Source organism: Tiliqua scincoides, chromosome 3, assembly GCF_035046505.1.
Source record: "Tiliqua scincoides isolate rTilSci1 chromosome 3, rTilSci1.hap2, whole genome shotgun sequence".
Classification (NCBI taxonomy): domain Eukaryota; kingdom Metazoa; phylum Chordata; class Lepidosauria; order Squamata; family Scincidae; genus Tiliqua; species Tiliqua scincoides.
In genome coordinates this window covers 52,586,429-52,607,919 of record NC_089823.1, presented here as the reverse complement: position 1 = coordinate 52,607,919, position 21,491 = coordinate 52,586,429, and the positions used below count along the sequence as shown (strand labels likewise).

At 42.4% G+C, this 21,491-nt stretch overlaps 2 protein-coding genes across 2 annotated transcripts in view; one reads left to right on the top strand and one right to left on the bottom strand.

The window, feature by feature from the left end:
* The first annotated feature begins 1,581 nt into the window (after nt 1–1,581).
* HSPA13 (heat shock protein family A (Hsp70) member 13) lies at nt 1,582–14,816 on the top strand. The gene is made up of 5 exons (XM_066619291.1): nt 1,582–1,687; nt 4,870–5,210; nt 6,183–6,396; nt 7,813–7,980; nt 10,094–14,816. Exons 1-5 carry the CDS (start codon nt 1,663–1,665, stop codon nt 10,771–10,773), a joined length of 1,428 nt encoding a protein of 475 aa, XP_066475388.1. The 5' UTR covers nt 1,582–1,662; the 3' UTR covers nt 10,774–14,816.
* Nucleotides 14,817–16,016: 1,200 nt separating this feature from the next.
* Nucleotides 16,017–21,491, bottom strand: part of LOC136643878 (multidrug resistance-associated protein 1-like) — a 41,511-nt gene continuing 36,036 nt past the window's right edge. The window contains exons 23-28 of the mRNA XM_066619292.1: nt 21,195–21,296; nt 19,742–19,885; nt 18,868–19,026; nt 18,314–18,480; nt 17,273–17,467; nt 16,017–16,640 (exon numbers count right to left, since the gene is read on the bottom strand). Of these exons, the coding sequence (XP_066475389.1) occupies nt 16,517–16,640; nt 17,273–17,467; nt 18,314–18,480; nt 18,868–19,026; nt 19,742–19,885; nt 21,195–21,296 (891 nt within the window). The 3' untranslated portion in view covers nt 16,017–16,516. The remainder of the gene's footprint in view (nt 16,641–17,272; nt 17,468–18,313; nt 18,481–18,867; nt 19,027–19,741; nt 19,886–21,194; nt 21,297–21,491) is intronic.

Below are 21,491 nucleotides of genomic sequence, written 5' to 3'. Positions count from 1 at the left end.
TGCAGTTCAAGGTATGGTTGCTTGAAAAGTAGCCTCATAAATAGGGTTACCAGACAAAAAGAGGGACAAAGTGCCTATATCTTTAACCATTGTATGGAAGAGGGAATTTTGTCAGCTTTTTAAAACATTCCATGTTGAGCTGCACCTGCCAAAATTCCCTCTTCTATACAATGGTTAAAGGTATAGGCACTTCATCCCCCTTTTTATCTAGTAACTGTACTGGTGTGGGATTTATTTCTGATCAGGCATAAGGCACAATCACTAGAAGAAACCGTTCTGATTTGATAGCTTTCTCATAGACTTCTCCATAGCCCGGTTATGCCCACGGAACAGGTTGATCAAGCCCTACAAAACCCATGTTTATGGGTGTTATGGGTTTATTGGTGTTATGGACTTTGAGCCGAATCCTATCCAAATTTCTAGTGCTGGTGCAGTTGTGCCAGTGGGGTGGGTGCTGCATCCTGTGGTGGAGCAGCAATCACTGGAGCCTTCTAAAGGTATGGGAACATGTGTTCCCTTACCATGGGGCTGCATTGTGGCTACACTGGAGCTGGAAAGTTGGATAGGATTGGGCCCTTTGTGTGCTTGTCAAGGAGAATGTGAAAGCTGCAGTTCTAGATGCAATTACTTGATCAGAGGTTACTAAATAAAATCAGAGGTTACTAAATAAAATCAGATTTACTTTTAGATAAGTGTTACTGCAGTGGTTCTCAAACTTATAGGACACTTTTTAGAATGATAATCTGTCAGGACCCACAAGAAGTGATGTCATGATCAGAAGTGACATCATCAGACAGGAAATTTTTGTAAAATTCTAGGCTGCAATCCTACTCACACTTACCCAGGAGTCAGACCCTTTGACTATGATTGTTCAAACCATAAACATAATAGCCTATTCAAAGTACAGGTCTGTCACATTTCCCCAAATGCAGTCACATGCTGTGGGAGCATGAAGTCTAATACATTAAAAATAAAGTACTGAAGTGAATGGGGACCCACCAGAAATTGGCTCGCGACCCACCTAGTGAGTCCCGACCCATGGATTGAGAAACACTGTAGAAATGAACTATTCAGAGCCACACTTCCCTGAGCTGAAATTCTTAACAATAAGAACTAGCAAGTGTGAAATAGTGTGTTTGTCTGTTCACTACTTTACTGAACACACAAACACACTTTGGAGGGTGGAGGAGTGTTTGATCTGGGGGAGGTTATAAGTCCCAGTAGAAAGCCAAGTTTGCAACCAAGTAGTTCATTGTGCCTCATAAAAACTCTCTTTCCCAGCAGGCAACGCGTGGGAACAACGTCACAAGAGCGTCTCCCCGCCCACCTTCCTGTATACGTCACTAGAAAAAATCTCTCCCTCGTCCTATTAGCCCCTTTCGCTCTTGATTGGGTGACGTGTCCCTGGATTACGCTTACGCACAGAGACGCCTCTGCGTCAGCTGCACTGCCTGATGGGTAGTGTAGTCTTTCGTCCTACAGGGGCCTATTAGAGTCTACGTAGAGAAAGACTACATTTCCCACCAGGCGACTGGGGCGCGAAGGTTTTTTTTCCCCCAATGGAAGAAAATGTAAGGTACAGTCAGCAAACCGGTAAACGGTCGAGGAAGCCGGTCGGTGGCAGACGAGGCAGGGGCCGGAGAGAAGCCAGGCCTTGAGGAGATGGCCGGGGAAATGACGGTGCTGGGTGAGTGAGCGAGCGAGCGAGCGTGCTGTGGCAGCCTCTTCCCAGCTGTGTGAGTTCCTTTGGACTGGGACTCACGGCTGACATGCAGGGCTCACCATCGCAGCAGGCGGAAGGGTGCCTCTGGGCGTGTGCCGAGTGCCCCTGTACTTAAATGGAGCCTCCATGGTCAGAGGCAGCGTGCCACTGAATGTCAGGCGAGGTCTTTCCTGGAAGCAGGAGAAGGGCTTTTGCCTTCATGTGGGCACCCTGGAAACAACTGGCTGGTCACTGTGGCACACACAGGAGACCAGCCCACTCAGTGCATCCAATGGTTCTTAAACCTTTTAGCACCAGGACCCATTTTTTGTCAGGACCCACCCAAAGTGATGTCGTTAACCTGAATGTGATGTCATGGCTGGGAGTGACATCATCAAGCAGGAAAATTTTGAACACCACCCCATGATGAATACAAATCAAATTAAGGGCGCAGTCCTAACCAACGCTCTAGCACCGAGGTAAGAGCAATGCAATTCCAAGGTAAGGGTATGATTGTTCCCTTACCCTTGCTTTATCCTGCAGTTGGGGTGCAGTAATGGAGGTCTCTTCAAGGTAAGGGAATGTTTGTTTCCTTACCTTGAAGAGGCCTCTGTGACTGCCCCCCCTAACTGTGCTCTCCCTCCACATACCCCACTGGCACAACTCTGCCAGTGCTGGAAATTTGGTTAGAAATGTGCCCTGAGTAAATTAAAAGTTCACAATAAGTATACGTTTAAAACTTTATTTAAAATAAAGAACTGTCCTTATTCTGTCAAGCAGTTACTGATCTGTTTTTTAAAAAAAAAATTCACCAAACATCCCAAAGGCTGCAATCCTGTCCACACTTACCCAGGAGGAAACCCCATTGACTATCATTGTTTAAAGCATATACACTGTAGCCTGTTAAAAGTGCAGATCGGTAACATTTCCCCAAATGTAGTCACGTACCATGGTAGCATCAAATGTAATATATTAAAAAATAAAATACACATTGAAATGAATGGGAAGCCACCTGACATTAAGAACATAAGAACAGCCCCACTGGATCAGGCCATGGGCCCATCTAGTCCAGCTTCCTGTATCTCACAGCGGCCCACCAAATGCCCCAGGGAGCACACCAGATAACAAGAGACCTCATCCTGGTGCTTTCCCCTACATCTGGCATTCTGACTTAACCCATTCCTAAAATCAGGAGGTTGCGCATACACATCATGGCTTGTACCCCATAATGGATTTTTCCTCCAGAAACTCGTCCAATCCCCTTTTAAAGGCGTCTAGGCTAGACGGCAGCACCACATCCTGTGGCAAGGAGTTCCACAGACCGACCACGCGCTGAGTAAAGAAATATTTTCTTTTGTCTGTCCTAACCCGCCCAACACTCAATTTTAGTGGATGTCCCCTGGTTCTGGTATTATGTGAGAGTGTAAAGAGCATCTCCCTATCCACTCTGTCCATCCCCTGCATAATTTTGTATGTCTCAATCATGTCCCCCCTCAAGCGTCTCTTTTCTAGGCTGAAGAGGCCCAAACGCCGTAGCCTTTCCTCATAAGGAAGGTGCCCCAGCCCCGTAATCATCTTAGTCGCTCTCTTTTGCACCTTTTCCATTTCCACTATGTCTTTTTTGAGATGCGGCGACCAGAACTGGACACAATACTCCAGGTGTGGCCTTACCATAGATTTGTACAACGGCATTATAATAGTGGGTCCCAACCCACAGTTTGAGAGACACAGTGTTAGGCAGTTCTGATCTAGCAGAAGCTCTACTTTATGTGCAGCGCTTTTAACGCATGTGCAGGATTTTAACATATTGTACTTGGTACTGGGGCTGCAGTGTAGCTTGATGTCGTGTAGCATAGCAGCTCAAATTTTGCCTTTGCCGTGAACTCAGTAGGTGAATTTAGGCAAGCCATTTCCTCTTGGCCTCAGATGCCTCATCTGGAACAGGGGAAGAATAATAATATGCAGTGTGCACCCTATTGGCATGGCTGCACTGGCACTAGAAAACTGGATAGGATTGGGCTCTCAGTGTGCTATGAGATTAAAAAGGTTGAAAATCACTGCTTCATAGTGTCAAATTTATTATGCTATAATTCACTCATATACTGTATAATGTACACAGAAGCAGTTGCTTGACCCAGTTTAATTAAAGAGGCCAAGTGCTCAAAACATTCCCCAATGGCGTCTGTACACCACTGACATTGTTGACTAAGGTATCTGCAGACATCCACCAATGTGTGTGCTGGGATGGTTCACATCTCTTCAATTGCTTCCCTTAAATGTTTGAGTTTTGCAGGTTGTTGTTGTTGTTGTTTTTTACAATGAAGTATGTATGAATTAGAGCTCATTAAAATGTGTGTACATTTTTTTTAGATGCCTTTATATTTCTGTGGGGAGGGAGTATCCCCTGGAAAGCTATGCCTTTAACAGATTGTTTTAGGCATTTTTTGTGGAAGGAACAGAACATGGTGTCAAAACACAATTACTGTATAGGCTGAAGTGCAGTTTAATTATAGTAGTAGTTGGCAACCTTCAGTCTCGAAAGACTATGGTATCGCGCCCTGAATGGTGGTTCTGGCACAGCGTCTAGTGTGGCTGAAAAGGCCGATTCAGGAGTGACAATCCCTTCCACACTGGGAGCAAGTGCAGTCTGTCCCTGGTCTATCTCCCTGGCTATGGGCCTTCCTTCTTTGCCTCTTCTGTTGGCCAAGTGTCTCTTCAAACTGGGAAATCTTGCTTTCACAGAAAGACTGTGTTTGCCAGCAAAGTACTTAGGATAGCAGAATGAGGGGGTGATTGGATTATCTCAAGTTGTCCAGTATTTTTCCTCAAGCTTTTTCCATTGTACATTTTTCCATTATTATGCGATATGTTTAAAAGTCTTGATAGAACCAAGTTTATAACATTCTTGTCATATGTGTGTAATTTAACAATTTTTTTAAAAATTTCATGATAAGTATTGTATCCATCTTTGCACTTTCTTTGAATTGTTGGACAAACCTGCTGCTGAATCAAGTAAATGAAACAATTTCGAGCCAGAAGTTTCACCAAGATAGTTTTGTATCTCTTGCATAAACCTGGTTAATATACTTAAATTACTTCTTCTGCTGGTATAGTGACTTTTGCTGGGATTACCTGATTTTTTCTTTTCTTTTCATGTCTTATTTTAGGTTCTGCCATTCTGACACTTTTGTTAGCTGGCTACCTGGCTCAACAGTATTTGCCTATGCCCACACCAAAAGTAATAGGGGTTGATCTTGGCACCACGTACTGTTCAGTCGGTGTGTTCCTTCCTGGCACAGCGCAGGTGAAAGTGATTCCTGATGAAAATGGGCACAACAGCATCCCCAGCATAGTGTCATTCACTGACACAGACATCTTTGTGGGATATGACGGCCTAGAGCTGGCAGATTCAAATCCACAGAACACTGTCTATGATGCCAAGCGATTTATAGGGAAGATCTTCACACCAGAAGAACTCATGAGTGAAAGCAGTAGGTACCCATTTAAGGTGAGCTGAAAGTCTTGAACAGCCATATCGTTCCCTGGCAGGGAACAAATGGGAAGACCTGAAACCTCTCACTTGTTCTTGGAATAGAAGAAGTTGAATGACTTCTTGCAAGTGCTTGGTATGGGTGACAGGCATGTTCTCACTAAACATTAAATGTTCTCATTAAATGTTTTTAATTTGTGCTACTGGGACTGTTAAACGTGATCACAGAATAGAGGAAGCTGCCTTATCTTGAGTTCAGTGCTGTTTACCTTGACTTGCAGCAGCTCTCAGGGGTTTCAGGTAAAGTCTTTCTCAGCCCTGCTTGAAGATATCAGGGATTGAACTGAAGAAGATGCTGAACCACAGGACTTCATCCTCTTTTTTTCACTGAACCGTTTAGCAGCTAGGTTGTATACCATGGGTGGAATCCAGAGTTATCCTTCCACCAGAGGAGGAGTCCCTTCTACTAGACCAGCAGCAGGCCAGTACTGACCGCTTAGCCCCAGGAAAGCGTTCCCCGGCATGGCCAGCACTTTTTATTTCAGAGCACTGCACGAATGGCTGTCCTGAAATTGGGATGGTGTGATGCTGGTGACATCTGGCCACAGTGCCTGCTGGGTCATTGGAACATAGACACGGTGGGCCAGAGCATTGTATCATCCTGATCTTGGGACAGGCATTCACGCAGTGCTCCAGATCAAAGTGTCCCGGTCACCAGAGGAACGGATTCAGCTGAACGCTGGATCCAGCCCTCAGGCCAGGTTTGCCCAAGCCTGCATTAGACAGTGGGAACACTGGATGTTACCTAGGGTTAATCGATGACTTCAGATAATGGAGGGCTAGTTCAGTCACAGTTATTTCTGTCAAAGTTTTCATTACAAACTCTGGCATGATCATGGAGTTCCCTACACAAAAGACCTTTTTCTTTATTAGAAGATGAACTGTGCTTTGTACTGAAGGGCTTTCCTGTTTTTGGATTTTGTTTTTCAGATTCTTAGCAAGAAGGGTGCTGCTGAATTTTCTGTTTCAACTAATGAAACCTACAGTGTAACACCAGAATATGTTGGTTCTCAGCTTCTTCTTAAATTGAAGAGGATGTCTGAGGACTATCTCGGAATGCCAGTTTCCAAGGCAGTTATTTCAGTTCCAGCAGAGTTTGATGAACGACAACGGAACTATACAATTAAGGCAGCTAACCTTGCAGGTGATGCAACTTTCTCTTGGTATTCTTGCTAAACTGTCAGATTAATCCTGTGCATGCCTACTTAGAAATACAGGTGGGGCCTCAGTATCCTCAGGGGATCCATTTTTGGACCCTCCACAGATACCGAAAATCACGAATAATCAAATTTGAGGGGACCAGAGCTGGGCTGGGGGACCCACGTTGAGCCAGATTTGCATATACACAACCTTCGGATATGGAGGCCCAACCTGTAAGTCTTATTAATTTCAATGAGATTCCCAGATAAGTGTAATTTCAGAGGGACTTACTTCCAGGTAAGTTCCATATAATCCAACCCGTCCTCTGAGGTCACTAGAGGGGGCCTTTTTAACCATACTGCCATTGATAGAAGTGAGGGGGATGGCTTCTGATACCCTGATTGAGGAACTCACTCCCCTTAGAACTAAGAACTGCTCCCACTTTGGGGAACTTCTGTCGAAGCCTTAAGACCTTTTTGTTCAGGATGACTTTCAGTGGCTGATATGGACTGGTGTGTTAAGTAAACGTGATTTTTAATTGTTTATGTAATCTACTGGGGTTTTTTTTTAATGTTTTATTATTGTTATTATTATTATTAATCTTGTAAACTGTCTTGAATTTCCTTTCTGGAAGAAAGGTGGGGTAGACAATCAGTGTGTATATAGGATCACAATCCAAGTTTGTACTCATAATGTCATACTTGGAGCATGTATAACAGGATGACAAAGGCTGCAACCCTGTACCCACTTTTATGGGAGTAAGCTCTACTGAACCCAGTGGGACTTAATTCTGAATAGACACATACAGGATCATGCTCAACGATTGTGCTAATAGCTTTTGCTTATGGAACTTTTAGAAACCATGGATAAAAGAGCACTGATGACATGAAATACTATTGACTAATGCAAATAAAGATCTCCATATCTTCCTCTCCATGAAGACAACATGGAAATTGCATCTCTGTGAAAATGATCTTAGGAAAAGCTGGCAACTTGAAATAATACAAATTGAAATCATAACTTTGTTATAAACTAACATACAGCTTTCCCAAGGAAGCACTGCAAAAATAGACAAGTTGACTAGGGGCCCAATCCTATCCAATTTTCCAGGGCCAGTGCAGCTGTGCCAATGGGGCATGTACTGCATCTTGTGGTGGGGCAGCAGTCACAGAGGCCCCCTTAAGGTATGGCAACATTTGTTCCCTTACCTTGGGGCTGCATAGTAGTTACACTGGTGCTGGAAAATTGGATAGGATTGGGCCCTAGACTGTTAAACCATTTTTAATTTAAATTCCGAAAGAGTCATTGTATTTTATCTAGAAAAATCAATTAGATCATTTTAGTATAATTTGTGGTGAATGTCCCAGACAAATCAAGTGAGATAATTTGAGAATACTAACAAATTGTTTTACATTTGAAGGGCTGGAAATTCTGCGGGTAATTAATGAACCCACTGCTGCAGCAATGGCGTATGGGCTCCACAAGGTTGATGTGTCTAATGTTTTGGTAGTGGATTTGGGTGGAGGAACATTAGATGTTTCGCTGTTGAACAAGCAAGGAGGGATGTTTCTGACACGGGCTATGGCAGGTAATGAGAAACCTTTACTTTTTGATAGTCTGCTGTACTAGTCTATGAACACTGATATATTTCTAGTTCTTATTGAGTCTGTCTGTTTCCTGTAGTTTCTGATGTATACCATATACAGGTCCTACCTGCCTATACATGAATTTAGGATCTACAGTTTTAACTAACTTTGGGTTCTGAACCTGCGGTGGAGGTCAGACCTGAGCATGTCCAGAGATGTTCTCTTGTCACATCAAGGAGCCTTTCAGATGCCATACATGGCCTCTGCAGCCCTCACAAAGGCCTCCAGAGGTGCCAGAAGGGCACTTCCAGTTTTTTTTTTAAACTGGAATTGCTTTTCTGGCACCTCTGGAGGCCTCTGTGGGCTTCAGAACATCTTCAGTTGGCAACCAGAGAACATCGCCAGTTGCACCTGGAGGCCTTAGGGACCAGATCCATGGATTTGTTTATCGGTGGGCTTCAGTATTCGTGCGGAGTCAAAGAATGCATCCCTGGTGCACGTCAAGGTTGGACTGTATTTACAGTTACTTTTTCTGTAAGTTAACTGGAGACCTACATTATGAATCAGCGGTATCTTTTGTAAGATACTTTTTCAATAACTACCACTGATTGGCAATGTAGGAAAAGTAAATTCCATTCAGTAGCAGTTTGTCATAAAATTAGTAGAATTGTTCAGCTTAGCATTTTGTCTACAATGCTATTGAAAGTATGTTACTGGGATAGAAGAATATAGAACATGTTTTAGCTTTCAGTTGTAATCCTAATAAGATTAGCTGAAACTAACAGGTTTGGATCTTCCAAGCATCATACATCACTTGGTTTACCTATGCCTATGGTACACTTAAAGCAGCACCAAAAATGAGCGTACCCTATCCAGTGGGGGGGGGGGAATTGGGAGGCTTTGGATGGGAAAGGGGAGTTACTCCACCTTAATCTTCTGTCAGCTTCCCATTCTGCAGTGGGTCTCTTTGGACCTGTGCCAGGTTTGTAGCTGGTACCGGTCCAATGAGACAAAGGGGGTAGGGAAATAGAGAATAGGATCTGATGCATGCTATCACCTCCACATCCACTTCCTCCTGCAGCCTCTCCGCCCTCATTCTTCCCTAATACCTGCCCAGTTTCACCCCCATCTCTGCCTTACCTTCTCCAGCAGGCATGGTGGAGGTGGAGTGCTGCCACCTCTTCCAGTGGCTCTTAGAAAATGGCCAACAATGGAGCACTGTGTGTGCTGTCAGCAGCCATTTTGCAACAGCAAAAGTGCCTTCCACCGTCTCCACATGCTTCAGCCAGAAGCTCAATCTTGGATAGGACTGGGCTGTTAATAACCAAGACCTGAGCGTGTGAACTGGCTCCATTGCAAAGTTGTATTTGGAATGATAGAGAAGTTCTGTATCTCTGTTGCTCCATTTGTGATGGCCCATTCATTCATGCAAGTCATCGCCTGCTGTTGTGATTACCAAATGATAAACATGCACATGTGAACCAGTCCTATAATATTAGAATAAACTGATTCTACTAAATAACTTGGGGCCAATCCTATCCAATGTTTCAGCTCTGATGCTGCCATGCCATTGCACTGCATCCTCTGGTGCTGTGGCAATCTTGGGGGGATTCCTCAAGATAAGGGAACATCTGTTCCCTTGCCTAGGGGCTGCATTGCAGTTCCATTGGTGCTAAAAAGCTGGATAGGACTGGGCCTTTACATATATAACGGCTTCTTCCATTTGTATGAATCCAGATCCCTTGTCCTAAACATATTTATTTGATTTGAGCATAATTGATTTCAGCAGGACTTACTTTTAAAACATATGTGCATAATAATAACTGGTAATTTTTATAGAGTAAGCCCACAACTGGTAACCCAACAGGTCAAATACACCCAACTAGGTATGGCAGCCCACTAGAGCTGCAGTAAACTTCTGTTCTGTACCTTGGTCCACATAACAGTGAGATTGTTGAGCACATGGGAGGCGTAATGCATATTAAACACAAGAAAGAAATATTTCACTGAGATCTCCGTCCAGTGTTATGTACTATTTAGCTATAAATTCCCTTTTTTCTGTCATTCATATGCAGTGTTGTGAGTTTTCTGATACATATGAGCTTTGTGTCTTAGGTAACAACAAACTTGGAGGGCAGGACTTCAATCAGCGATTGCTGCAGTACCTGTATAATGAGATCCATCAGACATATGGGTCTCTGCCCTCCAGAAAGGAAGAAATACATCGACTCAGACAAGCTGTAGAAGCTGTCAAACTGAACTTGACAATTCACAGTTCTTCCATCATCAAAGTATCTCTTACTATGCCACAGAGGAAGGACCAGCATGAGCATTTGCAGAAGGAGAACAAGATGTACAGCAAGCATGAAAATGTCTTTTCAGAAACAGTCACTCAGATGACAGACAATATGAGGGACAGTTCTTCAGAAACAAAGAGTAGCACTTGGAAAAAAGTTCTCTTTGAATTAGAAATTTCCCAGAAACTCTTTGAGACATTAAATGAGGACCTTTTTGAGAAAATACTTGTGCCCATTGAGCAGGTATTGAAGGATGGACACCTACACAAGACGGAAGTCGATGAGATTGTATTAGTTGGTGGTTCTACCCGAATTCCTAGAATACGCAAAGTTATTACAGAATTCTTTGGGAAGAAACCCAACACCTCTGTTGACCCAGACCTAGCAGTGGTAATAGGGGTGGCTATCCAAGCAGGAATTGTTGGTGGATCTTGGCCTCTTCAAGTTAGTGCTGTAGAGATTCCAAACAGGCATTTACGAAAGACCAATTTCAACTGAGCTTCAGTGTTCTCATCCCATCTTCTTTTTTTTAAAATTCCATATCCAAAGTTTTGTTTCTTCTAAGTTAATTCCACTTGCATGTTGCTGGACCATTCAGGATACATCAGTTCTGTCCTCTTCCATTTTAAGGAATTAGAAACCTGAAATTAATGAGAAGATCCTATTTCTACTTGAGCTGTAAGAAAGCACAAGCTCAGAGTTAAAGAACAGCCAGTGATTCTGAAGCATTTCTGAAGCATGTTCTAAGTTTTATTTTTCTAATGTAATAATCAACAGAACCTCAAGATTTCATTACTTGAAAATGGAATGAAATAATTCCGGAGTAATGATGAAGATAGTGTTGACATTGCATCCTGGCATGTCCCAGGAGTTTTGTATTGACTGAGCTGGCCTGGTGTGCAGCAGTATTAATGCAGATCGCACAGCTGAAGTTCTTCTTAAGTGTCATTTAAAAGCCTTTTTCTCAATGTTGCAATCAAGCTTGAATTTAGATAGTAGCACTTTATTGAGAACTGTTGTGTGGATACTACCAAAAAAAAGGGGGTTAGTGCAGTAGAATACTGCTAGCAAAATTTTTCATTGTATGTGACCATGAACAGCAGTTGCTATAGCAGGGAAGACATCTCTACTGGTCACTGATGAGCATGCATCACTTTACAGTAGCAAAAGGCAGTAGTCCCTGGTGGTTCCCCATATAGTGATTGATGCTAGCAGCTATATGCATTCACATTTTCAAGTGGAAATTGAAGTGATTGTGTGATGGGCAGCGCAGTCCTAACTTGCTCTGGAACATGCAGGCTCGTGGGACTGTGCAGTATCCAGCGCAAATTTTGGGTTAGCTGTTGCTCGGCCTGAGGCAAGGGAAAATAATTTTCCTTAGCCCATGTCGCGCTGCAGCGGCCCCAGTGGGTCTACTCAGATCTGCACCACCTGAAGAGGTGGCGCAAATCCGAGCAGCCTGGAGCTGCCCTGGGCTGCCCGGGATCGGGTGCATGATCCGGCATAGTGCTGGATCCTAACTTTGCCCCCTGCTCCCCTGCCGTCCCCCCTGTCCCTCCCTGAAATGCCTTCTCATTCTCCCCCGAGTCCCCCCCGAGTCCCCCACGCTGGCCTGGAAAGGCCATTATAAACTTACCAGGCCCAGGACTTGCATCGGTGCAGAGAGGATAGTGCACATCCTTGTGCCTGCCTCCCCTATTCACACATCAGCGCAAGCATGCCTTATGGCACATTTGCAACAGTCCTGGGCTGCCACAAGGGACTTGCACCGACCCTTTAGGATTTCACCCTTAATATATGAAGTTGCCCTAATGGTTGATTTTCAGTCTTAATGGGTTAATACTACTGAATTTATTCCATAATGCTGATAACCCTACATGTATCTTAGTAGTTACTGTTCTTGGGAAGTTGCAATTCAGAGAGAAGACTTTTTTAACCATTCCAGGAAAAAAAAAAAATACAACCTTGAAATAGCAAGTTGAGTCTATGCTTTTGTAGAAAGTATTGATAATATGTTGCAGAACTCTTGAGAATTAAGCACTCCTCTCTTACTAATAACAATATTTGTATTTTCTGGGTGCTGGTGTTAGTCAGCAATATTGAAGTAAGCATCTCACTGTTTACTGTTCATTTTGGATTTCAGGTTGATTTTAAGTTTGCAATTAAAGACATGGGGATTAACCTCTGTGATTAATCCCACCTTGTCAAAATTTATGCAAAGTGTTGCACTGTAAATGCAAGTGATACGGAGGGTTTCCAGGTATTTACTTACATGGACAAATCTAATCCAGTGTGAACTAGATAATTCACGATACAACCATCAGCCGTTTTCCTGATCTGGAAAGTATACCACTATGATCAGGAGTGTATTCACAAGCATGTATCTCTTATTATCCAGTTTATACATTTTGTTTGTCCACTTAAGTTGATGAAAAATTGTCCGGAAGTAGAGCAAAGCATATTGTATGAAGTGGCCCAAAGAACATTCCTAAAATCTAGATGTTCTGATGATGATTCAAGAATTTTTATTAGAAATCTAAAGGAAAGCTGACAGATGTGTTCTTATTAACAGAAGACACAGGGTAGGCCTTTTTCAAGCATTTCCAGGACTGATGGTATGGAGAGCAAAATGCCTTATGTCAGAGCTTCCCAAATTGGGGCATTGAGACACCTCAGCAAGGGAAGCCCTGTCTCTGCCCCCTTAAGGGGCAGGTGATGGTGAAGGCAGTGATGTGATAGCACTGCTGCCAGGGACAAGAGGATTTCTTTTTTTTACTTGCCTGTGGCAGTGTCAGCCCTCTGTGTCAGCCCAGTGCAGGGAACTGGTGCCTCTCTCTGCAGAGCTCCCCTCACCTTCAAAGCTACTGTAAATAGTGAGAAAAGCCACTTCTAGGTTTTGTAGCAAAACCAGAAGTGACCTTTTTCACTGTTTACAGCCGTCTGGCACTGCTTGCAGTTTGGAGGCACAGGGAGCTCTGTAGAGGGATCCACAGGTTCCCTGCACCCTTGGGAGGGCCGGCACCACCACAGGTAAGTTTTAAAAAAAAACAACTTGTCCCTAGCAGCTGTGTGATTGTGGTGGTCGCGTTGTTGCCTTCGCCCCTCCCCCACAAACTGGTTCCCAAACTCCCACCAAATACTTGGCTGAGATTCAGAGTACTATGAGATTAGCTCCTTGAGGTCATAAAACTATAGTTTCTTTCAGATAGTAGCCTTCCAACACTCCCCCCCCAATCAACATGGCAAACTGCATTTAAAAATAGGGAAGGTTTTGAATCCTGTGCCTTTGAGAACTAAAAAGTAGCCACACCCTTAGTATTAAAGGGACTTGATGTTTTTAAAGTATATAATAACAAGAAGGGAACCAAATTTACTACTTGATTTCCACACTGATGTTTAAAGGGAGAAATTATAATTGATGTAACTTTTAGAATATATTTCAGGGCAAGAATGTCCCCCTTTACAGTATCAGAAGACAGGTAGTAATGACATTTTTGTCACAAGGGGAGCATGCACCTGCTATCTAGCTTTTGTAATCCTTGCCAACACAAGGCCAACTCTCTGGTAGCAGCCCTTCCGTATATTAATAGGGTTATACCTGTTGCTTGTCTTAGCAAAAAGAACGGGTTTGCATCACAACCTATTGTAAATGTTGATTCATCAATCCATTTTAAGTGTGTCAGAACCTCTTGACTATTTTTATGTGGTGAAACGCTAAATCGTATAAAAGCGTCAAACCTTGATAAAGATTAAGCATAGTGGAAGACATTAAGCTGAAACAGAATTTAGCTTTGGGATATCTCATCTTCACATTTGTTGGGAACAAGGGGGATTCTAGAAGTTTCTTGAGTGGAGAAAAAAATAGTCTCTGAGGTCTCTTTTCTAAATAACTTCAGTAGATGTGTAAATAGCAGCTTGCACTCTGTGAGTGGCAAGAAGACCTGCCTTGATTGCCTCTACCCTCATCCAAATGGCTAGATGATACTGGAGCAAGCTCGCCAGCAGCATCCTTTTGCTGATCCTATGAGCCACTGTGCTGGTGCAGTGACTTGTAGAATAAGGTTATTTGGGTAATTTAGATGGTTGAGATTCATGTGATGATTTAAGAACAGGTGGTGTTGTAACAAAAAAAATGAATTTTGGGCATCAGTTATAATAGCGAGCTTTCTTCCAAACTATGGCATGACCATGTTTTTGAACCTAAGAATTATGCTGCTCTTGCTGAAAGCAATGGCTTATAAGAAGAAAATATCCATCTGGACATTCAAATAACTTTCATGGGACTCTATAGAAACAAAATATATTTTTCAAAAAGTACAAGACTTTCACCTGTTTTAGTATGCCTTCATTTGAACATAGTGGCTTCTGGTTGGCTAAATAACACCTATATTAGCATTTTTTACTGAAGCTCTGATTCTGTCTAGACTGTGGTACAGAAATGAGGGTGGGTTAGCTTGGCTGCAGGTTAATGTGAAGCAGCTTTTCTGTATGGAAAATGGTAACATTGGAGACTGCATTTATAAAATGCTCTTTTTGTATTATCATCGGAATAAAAGAGTTTTGATACCATCTCTGGCATTTACTTTCAGACTGCTATACTAAATGTAAAGAGGTCACCCTCAGAGGGTGAAGGGAAATCTCAGCTGTCCTGTTACTTTGTTACTGAAGGAATGATATGTGAACATGAAGCAGACAGTTGGATAGATCACCCAATTTGTGAATTCTGTTTTCTGAAATATTAAGAGAATCTGCTAGATGCAAAATAGTTGGCTAAGGATGAATGACAAGCTATTTCTAAACAGGAATTTGCTTCTTCCTATATGCAAAAGAGATTAAGGGCCTGATCCTATGCTGGTCCAGTGCCGCTGGCCACCACGCTGCCCCAGCAACTGCTGTCGCAAAAAGTGCCGTAAGGCATTTCTGTGCCAGCAGTAAACCCACTGGGCCAGCACTGGGTATGAGAGTAGGCAGCAGTAAGTTACTTCACTGGCTGGTGGAATGGCCTTTGGGGGTGTGGGGAGGCAAGGGGGAAGGTGGGGGAGAGTAGAACAGGGTGGGGGGGTGGGCCAGACAGAGGATCAGGTGTAGAAGGGGGCATGGAGACAGCAGCAGATTCTGCCACTTTATCCTATGCTCCCTTGAGACTGGAGGCCTCATATAGGCCTCCTTGGTTCTACAGCACCTCTCTGTACCAGACCAGCATAAGATTAGGCTGCCTACTTCACTGTTTAGTGGCCATCTCCTTACAGAAAAATAAGGGAGAAATTTCAACTGCATGTATATCTGCCAGAAGGTCAACTAAACTATATACAAATAGTTACAACATACATTTAAGAATCTATATTCAATGCAAGGAGCTTACCTTAGGAAAGATTTTTTTTTTAAAAAGCCTTAACATAAAAAATGGATACGTGAAATATGTTACAAAGTCCTTGAAATAGCTGGAGAACTGTTGGCAGGGGTTGTGGAAGAATATATTTCACTCTGTAAAGACAATTCAACAACCTGAATTGTACTATTAGAAGTTGAGGTCAGCACTCTAGTTTGTATAAACTGTTCCTTCACCTGCGTGCTATAAGGTAAACTCAGTAATGGCCTGACCACCCTGGTGTGCACCTTCCTTATTCCAACCCTTCTCCCTCCCCCCCCCCAATATGTTAAGTTCTGAGTTTTGAGTAGCTTGTTCTGTATAGTAATGAAAGGTTTGAAGCAGATAAGGAAGATGAACAGCAGAGCCAAAGGAGGGGAAACAGTGGCCTTTTATTCAGGGAAACTGGTCTTGTGGTCCAGTTCACTGCTTCAAATATAAGGTCCTGAGTTGTATTTCACCCTTGTGAAGGTATGCTACACTATGGAAGTCCTTGTGCCATGTCATCATAGCATTTCTTCTCTGTCTTTCATTCCAAAAAAGAAATCGTGAGACTCTTAGAAAGTGAACTACTTTCTTACTCCTTTTTTTGTAAAAACTTCTTTGATAATTTTCTGAAAAGCAATATATACATATACATCACAACAGGAAGTTCAGTGCAAACATTCTAGCAAAATTAAGCTCAACGTAGATAGATACATATATTACACTAAAAGTGGTTATGAGTGACAATGCAGTCAATTACTAAATCCCCCTTAAAACCTCAATTCATTATTATATTTCAGTCAATAAAATGAAATAGCGACATTCTTCTCGGGTATTTCTTGCAGCAGAAATGAAAAATATATAATGACCGGCATGTGCATATTAAAGTTAGCTGTCGGTTTCTTGCTGTATGCCAGCATCTACTACCATTTCATGAAACATGCCCTTCTTTTGCAACAATCTGTGTGGAGTATCAAATTCAGCAATCCTTCCCGCATCAAGAACAAGCACTCTGCAATAAGAAGAAAATAGAATTTTATAGCAAAACATGTTTATTTTTAGCCAAACTGGGAGGAATTGCAAGTAATCAGCTCCTAACATTTTTTTTACAGCTCATTAATTCAAGGTTTCCTATACAAAGTTTCTCATAGTCTGCCTCTAATTCATGACATCAAAGTCATGCATTCAATTTACCTTTTCATCAAGCAGATCTGATATTAAATGCACTAAAAAAAACTGAACATCAAGCTTTATATAGATACATACAGTGGACATGTTCCACTGAATTCAGTGGAAAAAGTCAATAGTCAGACAATGGATATTTAAAGTGCCTTAGGGCCCAATCCTAACCAACCTTCTAGTACCAATGCAGCCTCGAGGTAAGGGAACAAACATTACCTTGAGGAAGCCTTCCATGACTGCCCTCCCATCATAGAAGGTAGCACACACTGCATTAGCATGGCTGCATCAATGTTGGAAAGTTGGAAAGGTTTGGGCCCTTAAAGCACAATGTGTTTTTAGGATAAAGCTAGTTTTGGAAGAAAAAAATGTTCATTTGCACTAAGGAACAGGGGGAAATAACTGCTTTTCATAGCTTAATTGCAGGAGCCAGATGCTTTAAAAAAGCCAGTTCTAACAACTTACCTATCAGAGTCCATTATGGAATGTAGCCGATGGGCAATAGTGAGTACTGTGCAGTTGCGAAATTCTTTCCGGATTGTGGATTGCACTAGATTATCCGTTTCCATGTCAACAGAGGCGGTTGCTTCATCTAAGATTAAGACCTTCGTCTTCCGTAACAGAGCACGAGCAAGGCAGATAAGCTGTCTCTGTCCCACGCTGTTAAAATAAAATGCAATTTTAGCCGTGTTTTCACTGCAACAGCCATAGGGTTCTGTTCAAATACTGCTAGTTGTTGAGACTTCTTATACACGTGTGTGCATGGGAAAGAGAGTGAATACCCTGCATACAGCAGGTTGCCTTGCATGGACAATTCCAATCCTAATCTAGAGATGCACAGCTGGGAGACTCCCAGTGAGGTCATGTTAATAGACTTCTGTAAAACAAAGGAATAGCTTAATGCAGTGTTTCTCAAACTGGTGGGTTGCAACCCACAAGCTTGAGAAGCAATGCCTCTAGCACTTTAAGGGGCAGGGAAGGGGGAAGGCAGCGATGTGATCTACAGTTTCAATGTCACTAACAGGCTCGCAGGGCCTTTTAAAAAGTTATCCTGCCCACAGCAGCCCCATGGAGTCTTCCGTAAGGCTCCCTGCATTTCAAAATAATAAAGAATGTGTCCGCAACCCACTTCTGGTTTTGTGATCACACCTGGAATTGAGTTGCGACTGCCTTTTGAGGTTTATTTTGACTATTATTTTGAGGTGCAGGTTGCTCTGCAGATGGCTCCGCAGGGCTCTCTGCACCACCACCACCACCACCACCACCACAGAAGCCAGGGCAGACAGAGCATGAATTTTAAAAAGCCCCTCTGTTCCCTGAGGTGGTGCAATCCTGGGAATTGCCACCATTTCCTGCCCCCACAAAGACTTACAGTGAAGTCTGTAAAGCCATTCAGTATAAATATTCTTAATATTAATTTGGGAACACCAGAAGTTAATGGTTCAGGCAATAAGCAACAACTGGAAGTCTTCTGTTTACTTCACCCACCCCCCTTTCATGGTTTACCTTAAGTTTTCACCACCCTCTGAAATCTGATGAAGAAGCTTTTTTGGCAGTGACTGTACAAAATTTTTTAAGTCACACAATTCCAATGCCTTCCACAGCTCAAGATCACAATATCTTCCAAGTGGATCCAAGTTTGACTGAAGTGTCCCCGAGAATAAGACTGGGTCCTATAGAATACCAGCAAGACAAAATTCCACACAGCGGCATCATTTAAAAAAGAAAAATGCATTTCTGGAAGAGTTTGAGATTCACACTGCTATTGCAGAGAACATATTTGAAAAGGATAAATACGTCTTAATAATTCTTCCCTATGGTTTGTGGAATTAAAGTTTACTTGCATTAAATGGTAAGGTAGCATATGTTCCAGCCTGGAAAAAGGGGACCAAAGATCCAAAAACAGAATGCATATGAGAGAGAGAGAGAGAAACTTGGCTACAGCTTGTTCTTATGCATGTTTCCCAGAAGCAAGTTCAATTGCATTCAGTCTCAAAGCCTTGTACTTACAAAACGTAAGCTAGCAATCTGATGATATATACATACACAGATATAAGTACCTGTGGAATAATATTAAGATTGCCACGTAGATCGTGCAGACCAAGAGTTGTTATGTCAATGCCATCTATGATGATTTTGCCTCCAGCTCTTTCTATTATTCTAAATAAGCCATTTGTGAGAGTCGATTTACCAGCTCCTGTTCTTCCTACAATTCCAATCTGAAACCAGATCTCTTTTTAAAATATGCACATTCTCTTTAATGGACACATACTTTGAAGTGGTAATACAGGACAACAAAACCTAGTTATCATATGTAAAGAAAATTGTACAATTTCCAAATAAGTAACTAAGCACATTACTTGGAACCAAATAGCTTTAAAAAGAGAGAATTCCAGCCCAGGAGCAAGTTAGTGATCAATGCCAGCCACTGCTTTCTCTGTCTGTAAACTTAGGGCATGATCCATTTTAGCATGGATGCTGTGCTCTTGCATGGAGGGGCCGCCTCAACATGGATCATGTCCCTAGTCCTCTGTCTAGCAGAAACAGACTAGGATTTCAAATCCTGAAGAGTACGATCAATCCAGTGAAGGAACGCATTTCACACAAATCAAAGCCCCGAATACATTCTGATAGGGTTGTTGTGCAAGCAAACTAGCCTATACACTTCAATAGAAAAGGATACCCACTTTGCACAACTGTGATACATGTACTTTTATGTATGTGCCCATATTGCAGTCTCCAACGATTTCAACAATTCAGGCTTTTTGAGCAAAGAAATTCCATGTGCTCCTGTATCAATAGGAAGTCACTCAAATCAAGTAACTACTAGTAATTCAGGGACGGGCACCTTAAGGTACCTGTATCCTGTGAAAAATTATATCTGAATAGCTAAAAGGCAGGCAGACAATAGAAAGTTTAATCAGTGCAGATTACCTTCTCTTCTCTGTGGGTTTGGAACGATACATCCTGCAGAGCCAAGCCAAGATCTGCCCTGTACCGAACTTTGTAACCAACAAACTGTATTACACCTTCATTAGGCCATCCTGCAGGTGGTCGGTTGGAAAGTATCCAGGGGGCCTGAAATGGATAAGTGAAATTGGCTCTCTGCTACAAATTCAGAATTTTAAAATCCCTGCAATTATATGAGGATCCACATTTGACCTAAGGCAATGGATATATAAACCAAATTCAGTGAGAATATTTAAAGCATCAGAAGAGTATTTAAAGACACACAGTCCACAAAATCAAAGATTAGTTCTTCCATGCACATTAGAATGATAGTATTTTGGTATATTTCTGAAGCTGCTTACTCAGCGTTCTGAGCATGAATAGAAGTACTACATAAACATGTAAAGAGTAATCATTATATGTTCATGCAAGCACGACTTAAGTCAGAGGTTGTCAAACTTCTTTATATTACAGGACACCCCCCCCCCCAAATTAATACATATATTTACATGACTCTTTCAACACACTGACACTTAGTAGACTGGCCATCCAGAAGAGGGGTGGAATGTTCTCAGAGTGGTCCACGGGGCATGGAAAAGGAAGTCAGCAAAGGCAAGCAGGTGCTGCCACGGTCACTACTAGGGAAGGCAATTCAGTCATGTAACAATATTGTATTTTAGGTCTGGCAGAGATTTGTGACCCAAACTGCTCACAACTCTCCTGAGGGTCAAGACCCACAATTTGAGAAATCTTGACATAAGCAATTTCAGAATTGCAACCATCAGTTGGGGGGGAGGGAACTACTACATTGTGGCATAAAAGTCAGAAAACATCTGGAAGCAGCTCAAAGGAAATACATATCCATTATGTAACCCATATCCAAATCCATTATGGGTTACAAGCCATGATGTGTATGTGCAACCTCCTGATTTAGAAATGGGCTATGTCAGAATGCCAGATGCAAGGGAGGGCACCAGAATGAGGTCTCTTGTTATCTGGTGTGCTCCCTGGGGCATTTGGTGGGCCGCTGTGAGATACAGGAAGCTGGACTAGATGGGCCTATGGCCTGATCCAGTAGGGCTGTTCTTATGTTCTTATATGAAATGACAAGTTAGTAATGGCTTGAATTGCAACTGCAACTGCAATCATAATAACTCCAGTGCTTTGATGACTTAATAGAAATATTATGCAGGGATGTGCTGCCTCACTCAGTTCAGTGAGGTCCAAGACCTTTTCCCCCTCCATTCTCAGCCAAGCATGCAAAGAAACAGCTCAGCTTGCAGCTGACCAGACACTGAACCTGTTTTAAGGCTTCCGGTTCTTAGTCCTTTTCAAAAAGGAAACAGGGAGCCACATAGCTTATTCAAAAGAGCACTAAATGTATTCTATTTTAAAACACTGACATTTAAAACAGTTCATGTCCTTAGAAAAAGCTTACCTCTTTGTCTATTTTTGTGTATTCACAAATCCTTTCAATGGAGACGCTATTGGTTTCAATTTCACAGGCTTTTCGGACCCAAAAATTCAAACTCTGAGTTATCTGAAATCCAATGAATATTTCTTTCTAGAACAATGTTGTAGTGATTTGGTTTTCTTAAAATATATGCCATTTCAGAAAGTCATGAGTAGCCCAATCCTGACTAGTGCTGGTGCATTGAGGTGGCATGGCCTCCACTGTATCTAGTACTTGGCAGGAAGCACCTGGAGGTCTCCTCAGGGTAAGGGGATATGTTTT

Bases quoted from the DNA above. Each gene is read 5' to 3' on its own strand.
- HSPA13 (XM_066619291.1), top strand. From the start codon at position 1,663: ATGGCCGGGGAAATGACGGTGCTGG. The intron at 1,688-4,869 runs GTGAGTGAGCGA...GTCTTATTTTAG, and splicing joins CGGGGAAATGACGGTGCTGG to GTTCTGCCATTCTGACACTT. The intron at 7,981-10,093 runs GTAATGAGAAAC...TTTGTGTCTTAG, and splicing joins TCTGACACGGGCTATGGCAG to GTAACAACAAACTTGGAGGG.